We start from the raw sequence: 23,648 nt of genomic DNA, 5'->3' as shown, positions 1-23,648 counted from the left end.
TGGGAGTGTGGGGATGGTCACTGTGTTATCCCGATGGTGGGAGTGTGGGGATGGTCACTGTGTTATCCCGATGGTGGGAGTGTGGGGATGGACACAGAGTTATCCCGATGGTGGGAGTGTGGGGATGGACACAGAGTTATCCCGATGGTGGGAGTGTGGGGATGGTCACTGTGTTATCCCGATGGTGGGAGTGTGGGGACGGACACAGAGTTATCCCGATGGTGGGAGTGTGGGGACGGACACAGTGTTATCCCGATGGTGGGAGTGTGGGGATGGACACAGAGTTATCCTGATGGTGGGAGTGTGGGGATGGACACAGTGTTATCCCGATGGTGGGAGTGTGGGGATGGACACAGAGTTATCCCGATGGTGGGTGTTGGGGTGGACACAGAGTTATCCCGATGGTGGGAGTGTGGGGACGGACACAGAGTTATCCCGATGGTGGGAGTGTGGGGATGGACACAGAGTTATCCCGATGGTGGGAGTGTGGGGACGGACACAGTGTTATCCCGATGGTGTGAGTGTGGGGATGGACACAGAGTTATCCCGATGGTGGGAGTGTGGGGATGGACACAGAGTTATCCCGATGGTGGGAGTGTGGGGACGGACACAGTGTTATCCCGATGGTGTGAGTGTGGGGATGGACACAGAGTTATCCCGATGGTGGGAGTGCGGGGACGGACACAGAGTTATCCCGATGGTGGGTGTTGGGGTGGACACAGAGTTATCCCGATGGTGGGAGTGTGGGGATGGACACAGAGTTATCCCGATGGTGGGAGTGCGGGGATGGACACAGAGTTATCCCGATGGTGGGAGTGTGGGGATGGACACAGAGTTATCCCGATGGTGGGAGTGTGGGGATGGTCACTGTGTTATCCCAATGGTGGGAGTGTTGGGGTGGACACAGAGTTATCCCGATGGTGTGAGTGCGGGGATGGACACAGAGTTATCCCGATGGTGGGAGTGTGGGGATGGACACAGTGTTATCCCGATGGTGGGAGTGTGGGGTGGACACAGAGTTATCCCGATGGTGTGAGTGCGGGGATGGACACAGAGTTATCCCGATGGTGGGAGTGTGGGGATGGACACAGAGTTATCCCGATGGTGGGAGTGTGGGGATGGTCACTGTGTTATCCCGATGGTGGGAGTGTGGGGATGGTCACTGTGTTATCCCGATGGTGGGAGTGTGGGGATGGTCACTGTGTTATCCCGATGGTGGGAGTGTGGGGATGGACACAGAGTTATCCCGATGGTGGGAGTGTGGGGATGGACACAGAGTTATCCCGATGGTGGGAGTGTGGGGATGGTCACTGTGTTATCCCGATGGTGTGAGTGTGGGGATGGACACAGAGTTATCCCGATGGTGGGAGTGTGGGGATGGACACAGAGTTATCCCGATGGTGGGAGTGTGGGGATGGTCACTGTGTTATCCCGATGGTGGGAGTGTGGGGATGGACACAGTGTTATCCCGATGGTGGGAGTGTGGGGATGGTCACTGTGTTATCCCGATGGTGGGAGTGCGGGGATGGACACAGAGTTATCCCGATGGTGGGAGTGTGGGGATGGTCACTGTGTTATCCCGATGGTGGGAGTGTGGGGATGGACACAGAGTTATCCCGATGGTGGGTGTTGGGGTGGACACAGAGTTATCCCGATGGTGGGAGTGTGGGGATGGACACAGAGTTATCCCGATGGTGGGAGTGTGGGGATGGACACAGAGTTATCCCGATGGTGGGAGTGTGGGGATGGACACAGTGTTATCCCGATGGTGTGAGTGTGGGGATGGACACAGTGTTATCCCGATGGTGGGAGTGTGGGGATGGACACAGTGTTATCCCGATGGTGGGAGTGTGGGGATGGTCACTGTGTTATCCCGATGGTGGGAGTGTGGGGATGGTCACTGTGTTATCCCGATGGTGGGAGTGTGGGGATGGACACAGAGTTATCCCGATGGTGGGAGTGTGGGGATGGACACAGAGTTATCCCGATGGTGGGAGTGTGGGGATGGTCACTGTGTTATCCCGATGGTGGGAGTGTGGGGATGGACACAGTGTTATCCCGATGGTGGGAGTGCGGGGACGGACACAGAGTTATCCCGATGGTGGGAGTGTGGGGATGGACACAGAGTTATCCCGATGGTGGGAGTGTGGGGACGGACACAGAGTTATCCCGATGGTGGGAGTGTGGGGACGGACACAGTGTTATCCCGATGGTGTGAGTGTGGGGACGGACACAGAGTTATCCCGATGGTGGGAGTGTGGGGATGGACACAGTGTTATCCCGATGGTGTGAGTGTGGGGACGGACACAGAGTTATCCCGATGGTGGGAGTGTGGGGATGGTCACTGAGTTATCCCGATGGTGGGAGTGTGGGGATGGACACAGAGTTATCCCGATGGTGGGAGTGTGGGGATGGACACAGTGTTATCCCGATGGTGTGAGTGTGGGGATGGACACAGAGTTATCCCGATGGTGGGAGTGTGGGGATGGACACAGAGTTATCCCGATGGTGGGTGTTGGGGTGGACACAGAGTTAGCTTGGAGCAATGGGAATCCAGCATATAATTGAGTGTCTAGGTAGATACTGTGAATTGAAAATGATGTTGTCCAAGGGCAACCATCTTCCTTTCTCGCTGTAGTGTTCTGAAAGGAGGCTTGCTGAAGGAACGGTGCACACCCTGCTGTAGTAGCATCTGTGAGCACAAGGGTGACTTGGCCTAGATCCCCATTGAATTGTCTTACCAATATGCAACAACCAGAAATATTCCTCACTGCATTGACTTTGAGGAAAGAAGAACAAATTTTAATTGCATGACAATGGAAAAAAAACACATTTGAATTTCTAGGCAGAGCTGCCCAGACTGCAGATATAGCAATGGGAATCAATTGGACATGGTGATATAGAGGTCAACAAGGTTTATTTTAACCACTGTACATGATTAATGCTGCCTTCTGAAAAGTTTACAAACCCGAATCCATTATTGTCACAGCATGGATTATCTGACATCAGCAGACAGTCCTGGGCATAAAATATTGTGAGTGACTCTAACCTGAGGTGGTCTGGTTGTGTAACCAGTGTTTTTACCACTTGGCTCAATGTTGATGGTATCTGATATATTTGAAACCCTAGTTTAACCACCTAGTCCTTGTGACTGCAGTCTAATTTATCAAATTTCAGTTGCATTCAGTGCATTTAAAACACAATCAGTCTTATTTTCCATTTGGCAACTGCAGATCTTGGTATATTACTTCTATAAGGGTGTTTGTAGGTGATTCAAATAATCAAGTGTTTAATAAAGAAGTTTAAAGATCAATTTTATTGCTAAATGCAGATGGTAAGTCACACTGGATCTTGCTATAAACATGGCCAAGTCATCATTATCAGTATAGGCAGTTAACTGAAAACATCCTAGTTACCTATAGGTCATATTTAACATGTTCATATGGTGCACTCTGCAGTACAAGTGGCGACACTACACAGGAGACAGGTATGCCCACCAGTTGTACGATTGGCAAACTGACTGTGTTCTTTGTACATTGCCATTGTATATAATTTTCCCAGGTTAATTTTTTTTTGATGGTAATAGTAATATTTGTAGAATGCTAGACCTATTTGTTGCACAAATCAGTGATCTCTGTATATTTATTTGTTTGATGCTACTTATAATTATTAACAAAAATCTACAGTTTGATTGCACAGTGTAATTGGTCACTAACTGTTGTGTCTGTCTAATTTCAGTGCACAAAGACTATGTGCACATATATAAATGACTGGATGTGGTACCTATTTTGTTTAATGGGATCTTTTCAATCTTTATATTTTGATTAATGCATTGAGCACAATTAATTTTTCCAAGCTGTTGAGCTAAGCAACCTGCTGTGTATTCGAAAGCATTCAAAGGTATACTTTTCTGTGAAACTGAATGCACTTGCAATTTTGTTTAATAAACACATGAATCCAAATTACACTTTTGTTTGCTTTTTATTATGGAATTTATGGTGTTTCTCCTTAAGAACATTTAATACTGAAATCAAAAAGACTTGTATTCTGTGCAGACATATATTCCTTCCAGTTACCTAAATAATCAATAAATATACACCTGCTGTTTGACAGTAAATATACCTTTACATTTAACATTTAGTTCTTAGAGTATCTTTGCTATTGGAAGTAAAGGGTACTGAATGATTTTAATAGCCTTTGGTCTATTGGGGCAGTACTGTAGTGCGGTAATTAGCACAATGCTTTACAGTACCAGTGACCCGGGTTCAATTCCCACCACTGGCTGAAAGGCATTTGTATATTCTTTCCATGACTGCAGAGGTTTCCTCCGGGTGCTCTGGTTTCCTCCAACAGTCCAAAGACGTATCGGTTGGTAAGTTAGTTAGTTAATTAATTAAGTTAATTAGTCATTGTAAATTGTTGCGTGAATAGGCTAGGGATAAATCAGGGACTGCTGGGCAGCACAGCTCCAGGGCCTACCCAATAAAATAAAAAATAAAATGTTTATCAGTGTAACTTTTTGAAGGCTTCTCTTTTGTTGTTAATTCAGTGTTGACAACATTCAGTATTACTGCTCCTTATAGGTTTCAGCTTCTTGATATATAGTTAATTTTTTGATGGGATGCTGCTTTTTGATATTGTATCATATTTGTATGCGTTAGCTGATGTGTGTATAGAAAGCAATAATTAATCACTGAGACTCCATCAGCATGGACAATGGCAGGCATTGAAAATAATGATAGATCTGAGAGAAAACTAAAATACAAGAGATGGTACAAGGAGGCCTGTTAAATAAATCAATGATTTTGCTGAGTTAATTTCAATCTGTTTATGCAAATCATTGTTATACTGGAACCAAGAAAAGATCGCAAAAATCTGAATTAAAATTCTAAAATTCTCAATAAAGCAAAAATGAACATATTACATGGCTTCTTCATGAAAATTTTCGATTTTAAATGATTTGTGAATAAAACTAACACTTCAAGAATATGATGGGTGCACTTTTCCAGGATTCTGTATCATAAAATAATCTGTTGTGGAAACGTGTAGAAATTGAGTTTCTTCTGCATGCTATTTCAACAGGGAGACACAAGTTAGAATGATTAGTGAAGGAAAAAAATTGCAAATCATTTTTTTTTACAATTTGTTTTGCTTTAATATACAAATTTAGTCTTGTTCGACTAATACACAAAGACATTAACAGTTTACAAATAAAAGTAACAAAACACTAAGGTGCAGAAATACTTGTGCCATATATGAGCTTGGTTTATACAGGATCTTTTGTTGACACTTGATTTTTTTAAAAGTAATATCGAGGTTACAATTCAGATTTTGTCTAGTCCTACAGGCAAATCAGAAGCCATATTTACATCACAGTGAAGCTGTGGTTAGAAAATCCCTTGGTAGAGTCACTTGTCATCGGTACATTTGAAAAACTAGTAGGTTGTGTAATATATGATATTTAGTCATAGAATGAAATGAGAGTTCGCAAAGATGGAAGCCCATTTCAAAACATAAAGCTCAATCCAAGCTGGAGAATATGACAAATAAATGGCGCTCAGAGGTGACAGGCATTATTTTAGCTTAAATTTACACATTCTGTCATTCACACCTCAGTTTTCAGTCTCCTTTTGCTAGTTCCCACTTAATTCAATGGCACCCTTTTATTATGTGTTGTGTTCATGTGTGGTAATACAGGGATTATAATATACTCCCATGAATGATAGGGTACAGCATTGAACAACAGTCTTCTGGTTAAAGAGTTGCCAGCAGTTCTGCTCCCCCACTGTTTACTGATTATACTTTCAAGACATCAGCAGCAGCGTTGGATTCCCACTGCCTAACTCAGGTGCAATGGACTATTGAGTCTAGTGATTACAGTATTCTGTTCACTTTTTTGCTAAATTCCTCTAGGTCTGTTTGAATACACAAAAAAAATATCTACAGCCCTTGATTTAAACACAATTGAAGTCTGCTCACTTCTCAAGTTTAACTTGCCTTTTAAATCTTAAAAGGATAAAAGAATGCATTTCCATTAGACAGGTAATTCTGCAAGAATTTACATTTATTTGTTGCTGAAATAAACCACAGAAACAGGTGCATATGGGTAAAGATATGCACCATATCTTTATGGTAATGCTACCAGACCAAAGAAGCAAATCTCATTTGTAAAAACTAAAGGAAAACAAAAAAGCAGATACTGGTCATCTGTAAAATAAAAATGGAAAATGCTACAAACTCTCAACCTGTCACATGGAAAGAGAATAAATTACAATATTTTAAGTCTAATGATGGTGTTTAACCTAAAATTTTAACAATCTCTCATTCCACAGATAACTGTTTCTAACATTTTATGTGTATAAGTTACAGTTTGATCAAAACTCTGGCAATAGTGAAGCCTCAGGCTTTAATGTTTTTGCTATCTCAGCGGTGTTGAGGACTGAGAATTATCACTTAAGGCCGGATCTGCCTTTGGGAACTGGGTCAAAAACGGTGATGGGAAAGTACTAGGTTTCTTCTTAGTGACCCAACTACAACATCATTGCACTAAATGAGTATGTGCCCCATTGCATTTGAATGGAATGTGTTTAGGCTTTAGGAATACTTACAATTTGAGAGGATTCCAGATATACACATTTTTTAGCTGCACTGAGTTCACATTTTAATGAATTTGGAGTTCTAACGCTGAAGTTCGGAATGAAAATCAACAGAATTTGCAAACGTATTTCATCCAATTGCATAAGTTCTCCATTTGTGTTCCCAGCTCTGTGACAGGAACTCAAAATGTTTCTCCTTTCTCTCCAAGAAAGCTCAACCTTGTGAAAACTAAGGTCATGAAGGACAGAAGTGCATAGCGTCGTCAATTGTTTTAAGCCTTTATAAGACAGCTTATGAACATACAATGAAATAACACTTTACCAAATATATAATAATTTACAAAAGCAAAACATTTGTGTAAGTTCAGAATAGAGAATGAATATTTTACGGCACATGTTTGATTAGGTTCTACTTTTGTCTGGAAAATGAGAGGATTATCAATTTCTAATCATTTATAATCTCAAATTTATAGTTTTCAATTAATATTTCATATACACAAGTTCATTATTAAAGACAAATAAATATTAACTGTCATGATACCCTTGCAGCAGGTGCTCTGTCTGCTAAAGAGCTACTGAAAATAACTGTGTATAATGGCTCAGTGAAATCTGAAAACAGTTGATTTAATGAAGTTAGAAAAAGCTCTGTCATATAAAAATCAGAAGCATATTGACGTCGAGGAGGATGGCCTTCAAGAATGTAGCCAGAACAAAGTCAATTATTTGGAGGCACCAATGGAATACCCAGAAAGAAGATGCACAATTTTAAGAACTCTAACGTGAGATACTAATATAATTGTGGCATATGATATATCGAAGAGATAAAGACAATTATTGTTTAATTTAAATAGAATAAATGTTATTGGCAGAGACAGCAATTCAAGAAGTCATGAAATATTCTGAGGGAAAAGAGGTTCAAACCTATAACTTTTGGCATGTCATAATAGGCTAGGGGCACAATTGATTGTGGCTTGTTTCCCATGTCTGAATTGACATTATGGGACCCTGTGAACTATATTTAATTACCAGTGCAAGAAACCAATATCCACAATGCAGATCTGTTTCTGCCTACAATTCCACTTGTTGGCAATAGCAAGAACTCAAGCCTAGATTTCTTTGGCAACCTCCAAGAGGCAGTTCGGTATGAGTTTTAGGCCAATATAAGTATGGAAAATGCACCTAGCAGTCTGATTGAATGGGAGGAAATTAATAGTTCCTAGAAAGGGCATCAAGACATTGAAATAAGACCTGTGCTCTTCTGAGGCAGCCTACAGCCACCAAAAAGGTCCTGACTACAATTCTCTGGTGGCCATTTTGTTGTGGAGTTCAAAACTAGACCTATAGGTCTGCTTCTGTAGCCCTGAAGTAGAAGCGTGACTCTGTAGTCTACTTGATGCTGTGGCATGCATGTTTGCCTCAATGCCATAACTATTAACACTATTACAAAGAAATCTTTAATGAAGTGAGACAATTAAACCTAGTTTATAGGCACATTTCCTGATCCCGGACACTGCACCCAGGCATTGAAGGATAAAAGTGTATTAATAGCAAATACTTTCAATGTTCACCTGTGGAATTTCTCAGTTGGTAACAGAAAAATAAGCCATACAAAGCATGGAAATTTGCTTATTTTTTCACACCCAGGTCAAATTTTATTGCAGTGTGTCTTAGCCCAAGAATTTGTCTTTGATTTTATTAGTTTTCATGGGTGGTAATTAATGCTTATTGGCAATAGATTTACAGTTGAATTTAAACATGACTAAAAGCAAAATGTTTATTTTCTAGTGTAGTAACAGCTTTACTCGATAAACTTTACCAAATGTACTTCTACTCAAAATTTCCAGTCCCAAACCATACTCTTGTGTTTTAATTCACATTGGTGGTATCTGCACAAATGATTGTAATGGAAGCCTGTAATGAATACTTCTAACCATTGTCATAGAGTCACAGAGCACAGAAACAAGCCTTTTGACCTATTTACACCATGCCATATTATTATTCAGCCTAGTGCCATTGACCTGCACTCGACCTTCGACATCCATACCGTTCCCATCTACGTACCTTTCCAAATCTGTTCTAGATGTTGAAATCAAACCTAAATCCACAATGTCCGCTGCTAGCTTGTTCCATATTCTTAACACTCTGAGTGAAGATGCCCCTCATGTTCACCTTTCACCATTAACCTATGACCTTTAGTTCTAGTCTCACCCAATGTCAGTGAAAAAGCCTGCATGCATTTACCCTGTGTTTTAGAAATATGGATATTACACAAGTGTTGATGAGTTGTGCATATAACTTTTGTTGTTTTTACACATCACATTACAGCCAGACAGCCAGAGAAATGTTGTCTGCCATGTTATTTGGCAAGCAGCAGTTAAAAAAAAGTTGTAACATTCTAAAACAATCTAAATATTTTGCTTATCTTTATCTCCTAATCTGGTGATATGAAATTTATGCTTCCACTATTTAGGTCAGTATTAATTATAGATTGCCTGTAATATTAAGCAAATTGAACCCCTTTCAATAATTTGGAAGAATTATTCAGGAATTGTTAGGAATGTCTCTGAATATCTGTGCAATATATTTTATGAGGCTGTTGCCCTAGCACTTGACACTTGCAGTTTGAAGAGTTGGCAGTTTTTGCTATGATTAATCCCAGAAAACTGATGTGGACTTTATACAAGTTATGCTAGGCAAAGCAAAATCTTCCTTTACCTAGAGAAACATATTTTCAGGTGAGATCTTAAACAGATACAATTTTTGATTAACTTCTATTGGTTTCTCTGATGTTAATGAGAAGGCAAACTCACTTCTGTATGGAGTAGTCACAATAGTAGTCACAATGCCTTTCAAGTGAAACCACAAAGGTGCAAGAAGCAGAAGGAAGTAGAAAGGGACAAAACTAGAATGGGACAGGAGCATCAGTACAGAGCAGATGGAAGTAGAAGATCAGTAGAGAGGGCGAGACTAGAGTGGGATAGGAGCATCAGTACAGAGCAGATGGAAGTAGATCAGTAGAGAGGGCGAGACTAGAGTGGGATAGGAGCATCAGTACAGAGCAGATGGAAGTAGAAGATCAGTAGAGAGGGCGAGACTAGAGTGGGATAGGAGCATCAGCACAGCGCAGATGGAAGTAGAAGATCAGTAGAGAGGGCGAGACTAGAGTGGGATAGGAGCATCAGTACAGAGCAGATGGAAGTAGATCAGTAGAGAGGGCGAGACTAGAGTGGGACAGGAGCATCAGTACAGAGCAGATGGAAGTAGAAGATCAGTAGAGAGGGCGAGACTAGAGTGGGATAGGAGCATCAGTACAGAGCAGATGGAAGTAGAAGATCAGTAGAGAGGGCGAGACTAGAATGGGACAGGAGCATCAGTACAGAGCAGATGGAAGTAGATCAGTAGAGAGGGCGAGACTACAGTGGGACAGGAGCATCAGGGTTGAAAATGATGATGGAAGAGGTGAGCTATGAACTGGCACAAAAAATGGGCATTACAAGGCACAAGAATTGAATGAACCATTTTTTGATCACATATACATTGTTAGTTTTGGAATGTTTACTAAAAAAGTCGTAATACTTGCCACTAAATACTGTACAGCTGCCATATTCTTATGAAACTATTTCAGAGACACATGTAATAAAGTTTTTTCTCAACATATTAAACTAAGACAAGTGACTTGAAGCAATACGGTAATGCACAATATATCATTCACAAATTTCTAAGTTTCTTCATGAGTACAGCAATTTTACACAAAAGGTTTGTTTCTGATTAGTCTGAGAAAATAAAAAATCACATGGCCAAATAAGAACCAAAAAGACTATGTTCCTAAGCATAAACAAAAGCCTGTGGACACTGGGCTTCTACACTGAAAACAGAAAATGAACAGACTTGAAAAGTCAACACCATTTCTGTCTGAGGACTCCACTAAAAGTTACACTATTTTATGCTTTCATGATTAATATATAAGGAACCAAATGATATTGAAAACTGTGTAAGACAAAAATAATTCAAGGATTCAGCCAGAGTCACCAAGACTATAATGTGAAAGTCAAGAATGCTCATCGAATTACTACAATGTTTTTGCAAAAAATGAACTCTAGTCTAAAACTAGTATTTGCAATTCACATTTTTTCATTTTTCATATAATTAATTCTTCACCATTGAAATTAAATGGGAGTTTTGACAAATAAATGTTAAATATGGTCTTATTTCAAATTAAATTATACATAATTACATATTTAATTATAAAAGCACGTGAACTATCTTACAACAAAGTTTAAATTTTTATCAATGTTGCTTTTCTATATGTCAAAAATTACCTGTGCATCATAGACATTTCCATTCTAGGTAACTTTGAGGAAGGCATGGAATGACTCAAACTGGAACAAATGGCCAGCACATTATACTGAAAGGAACCATTATCTAAACAACAGCTTTGGGAACCAAGATGTATGCACAACAAGAGTGATTTTCTCCTTAAAGAACGAATATAATGTATTGCAAAAAACTGTTTACTTCCTTTGAGCACCAGTTCCTATTCCCAACATTAAATAAGGTGTCTACAATAAAAACAGACAAGGGGAAGTACAAGGGGTGATTGATAAGTTCGTGTCCTAGGGTAGAAGGAGTCAATTTACCTAGCACATTTACTTTTTAACATAGTCCCCTCCTACATTTACACATTTAGTCCAGCAGTCGTAGAGCATACGGATCCCTTCTTTGCAGAAGTTGGCGTCTTGGATCGCCAGATGGTGATTGATAAGTTTGTGGCCTAAGGTAGAAGGAGATGAGTTATACAGCTCTTGTTACATGTCGTTCAATTCTTTGATTATGCAGAAAGTTTTAAGTTAATAACTCATCTCATTCTACCTTAGGCCACAAACGTATCAATCACCCCTCGTATATGATTAAGGGTGTATATGATTAAAAAGAGAGCATAGAGTATATGTGGTACAAGCAGATGATAAGAAATATACAATAAAGGGTGTGTATGATACAAACAACATAGGTTATGTTTCCCTGTGCAATAAAAACAGACAATAGGCAGTGTAAAATAAGAACAGATAATGGCTATGTATAATGAAGTGGCTGACAATTGTGAAGGACATAAGAACTTAACCGCATTTATGTTCCAGCATTCTTATAATTGTCAAAACTGTGTGGAAACTGCAAACTGTACAGGATCCATTGGTTTACTATGAAGACTTTTCTTTGAGGAACATCATACACAAAATAGTCACTGTGCTTATACAATCATAGTTTAAAATTTCAGTCTAAAATGCCTCTTTTGTAATAAATACGCATTTCATTTGTACTGTAGTGTTGAGATTGAAAAATAATTTTGGACAATAAAATCCAATCACTAAAAAAGAAAAGCGTGTGATGTTTATGTCTGCAGTGATACAAATGGCCAATAGATGGGAGAAGGGTGAAGTTGAGTTGAGGTCAGGAGTCCATTGGACACAATTTAAGTATCACCCTATATTGACAATATAATTATAAACTATACTTCAACATAGAATTTCTGCTAACTTTCAGCAAGTAGTGTGAAGACCATGAACTCTGCATAGTTTTTTTATGAAGTAAAGGACTCGGTAACAGTGCTTCTGGTCTGGACCATTATGTTTAGAGAAATAAATATAAAAAATTGTGAACTCTTCTCTTTTTTAATTTTTATGTTCCAGTCTTCAACTCCCACTCCTGTAAAAAGAAACAAAAAAGTGACAAATGCCATTAAAACATTTATTTCAGATCACATTCTAGAAATTCATCTGAAGTTTATTTTAAATTTTTTTTAAGAGAAAATAAAATATTATATAAATGTTGCTTGGTCACTGCATGATGTTTTAACCTGGGTGTGCATAAGAGCTTGTTCTTCAATTGCCTGTACCTCTCCAACAATGATGCATGGTAGCTAAAGTGTAACAGCCATCATATGTTTAAAGAATTCATACACAATTGTCTTCCACTCTTAAGGACTAGAATGGAAACAAGTTGTCCTTGATCTGAAGAAATTGCTTAAAATGACTTGCATCATAGGGTCACCCAGACTTAGTCCCCTGCAAAAGGATATTTTTTAAATCATTGAAATAGCAACCTTATTAAAGAAAAACTGAGACAACCCTTCTTAAACTTACAGAATCACAAGTAGCAAAGAGATATCAATAATGTACACATCTATTCTTGGCTGGTGAGGGAAATGTAATTAAGAAGATCCAGAGGTTAATGAATGAGACGAGCAATAGAAAAATAAATCAGATAGGAAATAAAATAAACTGAACTGAATGTGTTTCTCAAGTTGTTGCTTTCTTGTGATATTTATAGAATATACTGCAGCTTGCATTGTGTAATTCCCATTTAATTCCACCTTTAATCAGGCTGCCGGTAGAGAGGATAAAGGGTGATTTTACTGGGATGGGGATGGCTGGTGTTCAATGGACGTGTGCAGAAGAGTAATCTGCAGGGAACCAAGTGGAGGAAAGGAGCTGGTGATGTGGCAATGAAAGCTGACATAATGATACATGCAGCCTGAGAAACAAAATCTGTATACTGATAGAGCACTACAAGTCTCACAAGTTAACACTGTGGTTTTATTTTTAAAAATTCTAATAGTCTGGTCAGCACAATGACAACGGGGAATTATTGTGAAAAATGTGATATAATATTTGGATCTAGAATACCTTGGCCTTCCTGCGTACATGTCCTCGACTTGGGGAAGAAACCATGGAAGATGGTCTTCTGCCAAGAACGGCTGCATTTACGGGCAATGCTGATGGTTCAGTGTCACTTGTATCACAGCTGGAAGCTGGAGAATTATCGAGGGTACGATGCATCAAGTTAGGGGACTGTGGAAAGGAACGATGCAGGATAATAAATTTCATATTTAGCATTCCCTTCTCCTCCACTAGACATATCATACATAGAGAATGTTTACTAAAATTATGATTGTACAGTAACATGGGAAATAAAATATTTCTATTTCAGTTTTACCCTGGGATGTTATAAAACATAGGAGCTGAATTAATCCCATTCCATCATAGCTTTTTCGTTATCTCTCAACCTGATTCTCCTGCCTTCTCCCTGTAACTTTTGATATCCTGACTGTCCAGGAATCCATCGATCTCTGCATTGAATATACTCAAAAACTTGGACTCCACAGTCATCCATAGCAACAAATTCCAGAGTCACCACCCTCTGCATAAAGAAATTCCTCCTCACCTCTGTTCTAAATAAACATCCCTCTATTCTGAGACTGTCCCCGCTAGTCCTAGATCCACCCACTATAGGAAACAACTACTCCACATTCACTCTGTCGAAGCCTTTCAATATTCAATAGGTTTCAATGAGACCCCCCCCCCCCCATTCTTCTAAATTAAATGAGTACAGGCCCAGAGCCATACCTTTCATTCCTGGAATCATTCTCATCAACTTCCTCCAGACCATCTACAATGGTAGAACATCTTTTCTTTGGTGAGGGGCCTAACACTGTTCACAATACTCCGAGTGCAGACTGACCAATGCCTTATAAAGGCCCAACACCATATTGAGAGGGTTATATTCTAACCCTCTCATTGCATTTGCCTTCCTTACCACCGGCTCAACCTGCAAGCTAACCTTTAGGGAATCCCACATGAGGATTTCCAAGTTCCTCTGCACCCCTGACTTTAGAATTTCCTCCCCATTTAGAAAGCAGTTCACACCTTTATTCCTTCTACCAAAGTGCATGACCTTACACTTCATGTTCCATCAGCAACTTCTTTGCCTCTTCTCCTGATCTGTTCAAGTCCTTCTGCAGACTCTCTGCTTCCTCAAAATTACCTGCCCTCCACCTATTTTTGTATCATCTGCAAACTTGGCTAAAAAGCCATCCATTCCATGATCCAAACCCATGACAGACTACTTGAAAAGAAGTGGTCCCAATATCTGCCTCTGTAAAGCACCATTTGTCACTGGCAGCAACCAGAAAAAGCCCCTAATTCTGACTCTTTGCCTCCTGCCAATCAGCCAATCTTCTACACGTGTGATGCACCATCAATAACTCACTCTGAGATGTAAGGCAAGATATCGGCTTTTATTGACTGGAAGAAGGAACCAGGAGTGAGTGACCATCATACTACGTCCTGGAGACTGAGAGAGAGTGTAGGCCTCAGATCGCCTTTATACAGGGGTCTGTGGGAGGAGCCACAGGAGCAGTCAGCAGGGGGCATGTCCAGACAGGCACATAGTTCACCACAACGTGCTAGTATATTTCCTGTATTACTACGGGCTCTAACCTTGTTGAGTAGCCTCATGTTTGGCACCTTGTCAAAGGCCTTCTGAAAATCCAAGTACACAACATCCACCAATTTTCCTTTCTATCCTGTCTGTTATTTCCTCAACGAATTCCAACAGATTTGTCAGGCAAGATTTTCCCTAAAGGAGACCATGTTGGACTCCAACATCTTTCTAACCACTGAAGTCAGGCTAACTGGCCCATAATTTCCTTTCTTCTGCCTCCCTGCCTTCTTAAAAAGTGGAGTGATATTTGCAGTTTTCCAGTTCTCCATAACCATTCCAGAATCTAGTGAATTTTGAAAGATCACGACTAATGCCCCACAATCTCTTCAGCTACCTCTTTCAGAACCCTGGGGTGTAGGCCATCTGGTCCACATGACTTATCAAACAACAGATTTTTCAGCTTCCCAAGGACCTTCTCCCTGGTAATTGCAACTACACTCACTTCTGCCCTGACACGCTCAAATTCCTGGCATACTGTTAGTGCCTTCATAAAATGCATATTCAGTTTGTCCACTAATTCTTTGTTACCCACCAGTGGTCCAATGTACACTCTCACCTCTCTTTGAATCTTTATACGTATGAAAAGACTTTGGTATCCGCTTCCATATTTTTGGCTAGCTTACTTTCATATTTTTTCTCTCTGTGTTTCTTTTTTGTTGCCTTCTGATATATTTTTTAAAAGCTTCCCAATCCTCTAACCTCCCACTAGATTTTGTTATATTATATGCCCTCTCATTTGCTTTTATGCTCTCTTCAACTTCCCTTGTCAGCTACAGTTACCCAATCCTCCCTTTAGAATACTTCTTCATCTTTGACATACCAGGGTGATTGATAAGTCTGTGGCCTAAGGTAGAAGGAATCAATTTTAGAAAACCTAGCACAGTTATTTTTCAACATTGTCCCCTCCTACATTTACACACTTAGTCCAGCTGTCATGGATCTTGGACCTCCAGAAAGTGTCCACAGCATGGGTGATTGATAAGTTTGTGGCCTAAGGTAGAAGGAGATGAGTTATACAGCTCTCGTTACATGCACATGCAGTTCAACTCTTTGAGTGGTTAAGCAGAAAATTTGAAGTTAATAAAAACTCATCTCCTTCTACCTTAGGGCATGAAGTTACCTATCACCCCTGATGAGTTGTTATGCTATATGATCATGCCTCATATGCTTTAACTTTTCTGCACCTTCTGAATTGCCCCCAGAAACTCCAGCCATTGCTGTTCTGCTGTCATTTCTGCTCATGTCCTCTTCCAATCAGTTTTGGCCAGCTTTTCTCTCATGCCTCTGTAATTCTCTTTACTCCATTGTAATGCTGACACTATGATCACTGCCTCTCAAGGGTTCCTTCACCTTATCAAATCTGGTTCATTACACAACACCCAATACAGAATTGCCTTTCTCCTAGTGGGCTCTCTAAAAGCCATCTCACAGGCATTCTACAAATTCCCTTCCTTGAGGTCCACCACCAACCTGATTTTCCCAGTCTTCCTGCATATTCCAATCCCCCAATGACAGGCCTTTTCTATATTCCATGGAAACTTACAGCCCACATCCTGGCTACCGTTCGAGGTCATGTATATAACTCCCATCATGGTCTTTTTACCATTGCAGTTTCTTACCTCTACCCACAAGGATTTCACATCTTTGATCTTTCCTTCATAAAATCCAAATTCCATATTCAGGGAAGATTTTTTTCAAGCACCTTTGTATGGTAAAGACCCTTGTATGGAATAAACAAGCCTCCTCACATCTTGGAGTTAATATATCATGCTCATTTCTGAACTGGTTCATATCTGTCTACAAGCTACAATGTACTGGAATGGATGCCCTGGACTTCCAGTGCAACAGTGCTCTCTCTTGTTCTCTCTCCCACAAATTTTCTCTCCGCATCCTACTCACCTTTCCACATTCTAATGTATGATCAATCAAGCTGAAACATTAAATCTGTTTCATCCTCAAAGGTGCTGCAATATTCCATTAAAACTTCCATTTCAGAAACTTGAGAGAGGGGCAGGAATGGGTGATTAATGTACCAAATTTTTGAAGTTTTAGAACATGTAGAGGAGGAGGTAAAAGGCAGGGGGAGGTTAAGAGTTGCACTACTATTCAGAGATAATCTCACAGATGTCCTTAGAGGAGACATAATGGAGGGTTCGGACATTGAGTCCCTTTGGGTGGAACTCAGGAATAGGAAGGGTGCAATCACACTAATGGGATTGTACTACAGCCCCCCGAGAGCCACCTGGAATGAGGGACAGATATGTAAACAGACTTAGGAAATGTGTTAATATAATAGGGTTGTTGTCATGGGGGATTTCAACTTTCCAAATTTAAGCTGGAACATTCTTAGTGCAAGGGGTTCTAATGGGGCAGAACTTGTGAAGTATCTTCAGGAGGGATTTTTTTAGATCAATATGTGAACGGTCCAACAAGAGGAGGGGTTGTACTGGACCTGGTGTTGGGTAATGAGCCCAGCTAGGAGAACAGTTAGGGAACAGTGACCACAGGTCCTTAACTTTCAGGATAGCTAGAGATAATGATCCTTGTGGGAGAGTTTTAAATAGGAGTAGGGCAAATTACAAGGGCTTTAGACAGGAACTAAGGAGGGTTAATTGGGAATAGCTTTTTTTCCCCTGTCGAGTCCGCAGCAGACATGTGGAGGGTGTTTAAAGCTCAATTGCAGAGTACAGGTAAGGAATGTTCCTGTTAGAAGCAAGGACAGGGATGGAAAGCTAGATGATGAATATAGTCAAGAAGAAAAAAATAAAGTATGCAAAGCTTCAAAAGTTAGGATCTAATGGAGCACATGAGGAGTATGAGGAACCCAGTAAAGAACTGAAGAATGAAATTAGGAAAGCCAAGAGGGTCCATGAAAAGTCCTTGTAAGTAGGATTAAACATTCTATTCCAAGGCATTCTATACATGCATCAAGAGTAAGAGAATAACTAGGGAGAGGGTGGAACCACTCAAGGATAAAGAGACAAACATTCACTTGCATGCAGAGAATGTGAGTAAGATACCTAATGAGTACTTTGCTTCAGTGGTTACCAAGGAAAAGAATATGGAGGACTGGGGTATCAGTGGTGAGTGTATAAATATGTTAGGGTGTTTAGAGTTCGAGGAGGAGGAATGTTGGGCCTCCTAATGAGGACTAAGGTGGATAAGTCCCCAGGCCTGATGGGATCTACCTCTCAGCAAGGTTATTGAAGGAGGCGAGAGATGAGAATGCTGGGGCCTTGATGTGTCCCTTCATGTCCTCTCTAGGCACAGGTGAGGTCCTGGTTGAATGTTGTACTTCTATTTAAAATTCTGGGAAATGTAGACCGAATCTCTATCGCTACCTCTTTCAGAACTCTAGGATACAGTTCATCCGGCCCAGGTGACTTATGTACCCTTAGGTCTTTCAGCTTTTTGAGCACCTCCTCCCTTGTAATAGTAACTTCCCTTACACCCTTCAACATCTGGCACAGAGTGAAGACTGATGCAAAATTCTCAGTTAGTTCATTTGCCATTATTATTTCTCTGACCTAATTTTCTAGCGGTCCTATATCCACTCTCAGCTCTCTTTTATTTTTTTTTACATACTTGAATAAGCTTTCACTATCCACTTTGATATTGATTGCTAGCTTGTTTGCATATTTCATCTTTTCCTCCTAATGATTCTTTTAGTTGCTCTCTGTAGGTTTTTAAAAGCTTCCCAATTCTCTATCTTCCCACTAATTTTTGCTTTGTTGTAACTTTTTCTTTTACATTAGCTTTAACTTCCCTTGTCAGCCACGATTGTGCTACTTTGCCATTTGAACATTTATTTGTTTTTGGAATACATCTATTCTGCACCTTCCTCATTTTCCCCAGAAACTCAAGCCACTGCTATTCTGCTGTCATCCCTGCTAACAGGTCCTTCTAATTTACTTTGGCTAACTTCTCTCTCATATCACTGTAACTTCATTTACTCCACTGAAATACAGCTATGTCAGACTTTACTTTCTCCCTATCAAATTTGAAGTTAAACTCGATTATATTGTTATTGTTGTCTCCTAAGGGTTCTTTACCTTAAGCTCCCTAATCACCACCAGTTCATTACATAACACCCAATCCAGTATAGCTGATCCGCTAGTAGGTTCAATGACAAACTACTCTAAAAAGCCATCTCATAGGCATTCAACACACTCACTCTCTTGAGATCCATTACCAACCTGATTTTCCTAATCGACCTGCATGTTGAAATCTCCCATGACTATCATAACATTGTCCTTTTGACATGCCTTTTCTATTTCTCATTGTATTCTGGGGTCCACATCCAAACTACTCTTGGGGGGCCTGTATACAATGCCATCAGGGTCCTTTTACCCTTGAAGTTTCTTAACTCAACCCTCAAGGATTCAACATCTCCCAATCCTATGTCACATCGTTCTACTGATTTGAGCCATGCTGAATGTCCAAGGTTACACACTGTTTTAGATGGAGAGGAAGGTAGTCAGAGGGGGTGCTCTGACTACCTTCCTCTCCATCTAAAACAGTGTGTAACCTTGGACATTCAGCTCCCACTACACCCATCCTTCAGCCATGATTCAGTGATGACCACAACATCATACCTGACAATCTGTAATAGTGCAACAAGATCATCCACCTTATTTCTTATACTCCGTGCACTGAGATATAACACTTTGAAGACGTTATTTCTACCCTTTTTGATTTTGCATCCCTAATGCACTGATGCTCACCTTACTGGCTATAATTTTGTCCTATCATCTGCCTGCCCTTCCTGACAGTCTGACTGTATGCTTTCTTTGCTATTTACCATCTGTCCTAAATTGAGTCCCTTCACTCCAGTTTCCACCCCCTGCCTGATATTTCAGAAGATTGGCAAAGAACACAGCATGATATAGATCTGTGCAGTTATGGGCAGAGAAATGGCAGCTGGAGTTTAACCCAGATAAGTGTGAGGTGTTTCACCTCAGTAGGACAAATGAAAGGAAACAGTACACTTTTAAGGGCAAGACCCTCAACAGTGTTGAGGGGTCAAACCTCACAGCTCCTTAGAAGTGGTTACCAGGTGGTTAAGAAGGCTTATGCAATGTTTGGTTTCATTAGTTGAGGCACCGAGTTTAAAAGTCAGGAGGTTATGTTGCGACTTTATAAAACTCTGCTTAGGCCACATCTAGAAAATTGCACACAGTTCTGGTCACCCCACTATAGGAAAGATGTTGTGGCTTTGAAGAGGTTTAGCAGGATGCTGCCTGGTTTAGAGGGCATGTGCTGTCATGAGAGGCTGGACAAACTTGGGTAGGTTTATTTGGAATGGTGGAGACTGAGGGGATATTTGATGTGATAGAGTTTATAAGATTATGAGAGGCATTGATAAAGTAAACAGGGGATATATTCTTCCAAGGGTAGAAATGTCCAAAACCAGAGAGCATGCATTGAAGGTGAGAGGTGCAAGTTCAAAGGGGATGTGAAGGGTGAGTCTTTTACTCAGAGAGTGGTGGATGGCTGGAATGTGCTGCCTATTATGGTGGTAGAAGCTTTGAAGAGGCATTTAGATACGTACATGGATATGAGAAAGGTGGAGGGATCTGGACACTGTGTAAGTAGGAGGGATTCGTTTTTTGGAGGTTTTTACTTTTTAGCTAGTTTGGCATAACATTGTGGGCCAAATGGCCTGTTCTTGTGCTGTACTGTCTATGTTCTTAACAGGTCTGACCTGCATTTCACTGGTTTAACATGCCCTTGGTCTGTTTCTTCTCTCCCTCTAATTGCCCAAATTCCACTCTCTCTGAGTCTGGCAGCACAGTAACCCTTCTTGTAAGTAAGAGATATTCCTTCTTCCTAACCCCCTCCCCTACACTCTCTACAAATCTCAACTGACTTTCCAGTTCAGGTGAGGAGCCTGCGACCTGAGAAGTTAAATCTGTTTCTCTATTCACAAGTGCTGCCTAACCTGCTCAGTGCTTTACTTTATGTCTCATTTACAAATAGGAACATCACCAACAGAAATAGATCCTTTTGATTCTCCAATATGCAATTTATTTTTATAATATTTATACAGCTTCCTATACCTGTGGGCTAGACGTTCTTGAAGACTTTGGCTCTATTGTCAGTCCCAGTGTGGGCCCTCCAGCAAGAGCTTTCTTCAAGCTTTCATTCACCTCTGTCAGCTCCAGTTCCAGGTTCACACGCTCAGCCTCTTTAGCCTTACATTCCTCCTCCAGTTTCTTTAGGTTTGCCTCCAGAGCAACCTGAGACTTCTTACCTACATTAAGTGTAAAGAGCAATAATATATGAAAGTGAATCTTAGAAATGTGTCTACTCCATTCCCTGCTGGAGCATTGTTAAAATGATCACAAGTTTTCTTGATTCTAGAAGTTACCAAGTTTAATAGTTCAAGTTCAAATTCAGGTTTAATTTTCATTCAACCATACATGAATAACAATGAATACAGCCAGATAAGACAGCATTACTCTGGAGTCAAGGTGCAAAACACAGTACCAACAGTCATACACAGCAGAAGGCACACATATAAGATAGCAGTAAACATATAAGAAATCAGTAAAATACAGTCACACAAAAATATACTGTATAGTCCAAGCCCTGAGTCCATGAACATTGCAGCAGTCTGCAGTCGAACACAACACAGCCTGTCCTCCGCCGAGCAAACAATGCCGACCCTAGCCTGGATGCTGCACCACACCGCCTCTAGTGGAGTGCACTGACTCTGACACCCCTCCCCTGGGCAGATGCAAACAGGCAACATTGCAGCTTGAGGCCTACTACTAACCACAACCAACAGTAATGCATCTCCACTGCCATCCACTAATTATTCAGAGAATCGGTCTTGCAGCATTCCATATTAACAATGTCCAACAGTATCTTGCAATCACAAGAAAAGCGACTGAGATGATCACTCGCTGTTTAACTGTACACCACCTTCGTGGACTGACAACGCCTCACTGATGCAGGCAGCTCCAGCTCCCTCAGTTCCTTGGCCAACAAGTGACTCGCTGATGGGGTAACCTGCAGTACTTTAAGTTATTAATGTCCAGCTAGGTCTTGTGATCATGAAAAATACACATAACAATGACAATAACACCATTGGTTATTGTCTAGTTATGCAAAAATCATCATATACAGTAAGATCTTCCGAGCTGTAGAGGAAGCACTGTCTCCGTATAAACAAGGGAAATGTCAATCTTTCTGCATACTTGCAATCCAAGCAGAAAGGGAGGCTGTTGAAGGAATTTGAGCTTCTTTTCCGCAATAGCGGGTGTGTTGGAACTCAGAAGAGGAATTGCAACATTGGATTTTTCCATAACCAATACGACAAGATGAAGAAATGAAGACAGGATTGACTCAGAGAGAATATAAAAAGGGGCAAGCCTCTTGTTAATGTTTTTGGGCTGCTCGTGGAGCTGTCCAGAGTGAGCTGAGAATCCTCAGCATCAACTCTCGTCTATGACTCAATTTCAGGCTTGATTTTTCTCTGTTATCATGTAGCCTGTGTAGTTGCTTTATTAGGTTGATAACTCTAAACTCTTGCAGATACTTCTGTGCTGTGCTCTCCTGCATTCCAGATTAAACTAGCATTTTATTGGGGGCTGAATCAGGCCACAAAGCCACAAAATATGCTAATATATAATTATGTCTATTGTCTATATTCAATTATAGACTAATTCCACTCTTCATGGAGTTAGCCAAGGAAAGTTGGTGCATGCTTTCTACTTGATTATATTCTCAGCAACCTATCTGGCATCTGCAGGTATATTCACAACAGTTTGTACATCCCCTCTCCCATGGAGTGGTACAACAACTATAGATGAAGTGGCCTAGATCTGAGCGCACTACTTGTGATGCTGTGAGCCATAACGATGGTAAACATGGGTCGGTACACGTCGTGTGCCAACATTTAATATTGGCAACATCCAAGCAGTGGCATGGTAGTCCAGTGACTCCAACCGCCAAACTTTTCATTGTGTGGTCCTCATATGGTCTCGCTGGCTGTATGTGGCTGTTCCCAGGCTCTTGTTTCTTCCTGAATCCCAAGTATGTGTTGGCTGCTGGGTTCATTGGATACTGTAAAGTTGTTGGCTGTTATGAGAATCCCAGTCGAGAGGCTGGCCACGTGTGAGAAAATTGCTACAGTGAGACAGGTGGGGAAGTTAATGGGATCGAGCTGAGAGTCAGCTCAATATACCCAATGTCCTCTTTCTATGTCATAAACAAATATGAGACAGTTCTACACCCTGGTGGTGGAGAGCTGATGATAGAGGACAGTCCCCAGCATGACAACCTGAATAGTATTAGTTCTTCCTAATTTGCAAGCCAGAGACTTTGAACTCTGAACTCCTTGAATTCTGCTTTGAACTCTGGTCTCACATACCAACATTAACTCATATCACTCAATTTCTTGCAAGTACTATTCTGGGACCAGACAACATCACAAGCTATAGAGCTTAACAACTCTCCTGGTTGAGTTCCAGGTGGCCGATTAGGTTAATGTGGGAACTGGAAATTCCTCCACGATACAGGAGCAGTGCACAACAAGGCAAGGGTAGTTTCCTTCGCCTGCCTTCACCTGGCTCATGACCTCACAGTTCTCAATACCAATCCAATGTAACAGATTTACAAAACAAGTTTTTTAAAACACAGAAAGCAGTAGGTGCTGGGGAAGTGGTGAAAGTGGTGAAATTGTTTAAGAGGCAATTAGGCAGGCACTCGAGCAAACAGTGAATGGAGGGATATTGACCAAGTGCAGGCAGATCTGATGAATTAAAATTG

At 40.9% G+C, this 23,648-nt stretch overlaps 1 protein-coding gene across 2 annotated transcripts in view; it reads right to left on the bottom strand.

Annotated features, from left to right (window-relative positions):
• Window positions 1-5,077: 5,077 nt before the first annotated feature.
• The window catches only part of afap1 (actin filament associated protein 1), a 371,521-nt gene continuing 352,950 nt past the window's right edge, over window positions 5,078-23,648 (bottom strand). The window contains exons 15-17 of one of the 2 annotated variants that reach the window (XM_059964846.1): window positions 20,933-21,126; window positions 13,277-13,441; window positions 5,078-12,296 (exon numbers count right to left, since the gene is read on the bottom strand). In XM_059964846.1, coding sequence (XP_059820829.1) covers window positions 12,270-12,296; window positions 13,277-13,441; window positions 20,933-21,126 — 386 coding nt within the window. In that variant the 3' untranslated portion in view covers window positions 5,078-12,269. The remainder of the gene's footprint in view (window positions 12,297-13,276; window positions 13,442-20,932; window positions 21,127-23,648) is intronic. The other variant, XM_059964845.1, reaches the window with a different exon arrangement.

This window comes from Hypanus sabinus, chromosome 3 (assembly GCF_030144855.1).
Source record: "Hypanus sabinus isolate sHypSab1 chromosome 3, sHypSab1.hap1, whole genome shotgun sequence".
In the NCBI taxonomy this organism is placed as follows: domain Eukaryota; kingdom Metazoa; phylum Chordata; class Chondrichthyes; order Myliobatiformes; family Dasyatidae; genus Hypanus; species Hypanus sabinus.
This window is presented reverse-complemented; position numbering and strand designations above follow the sequence as displayed.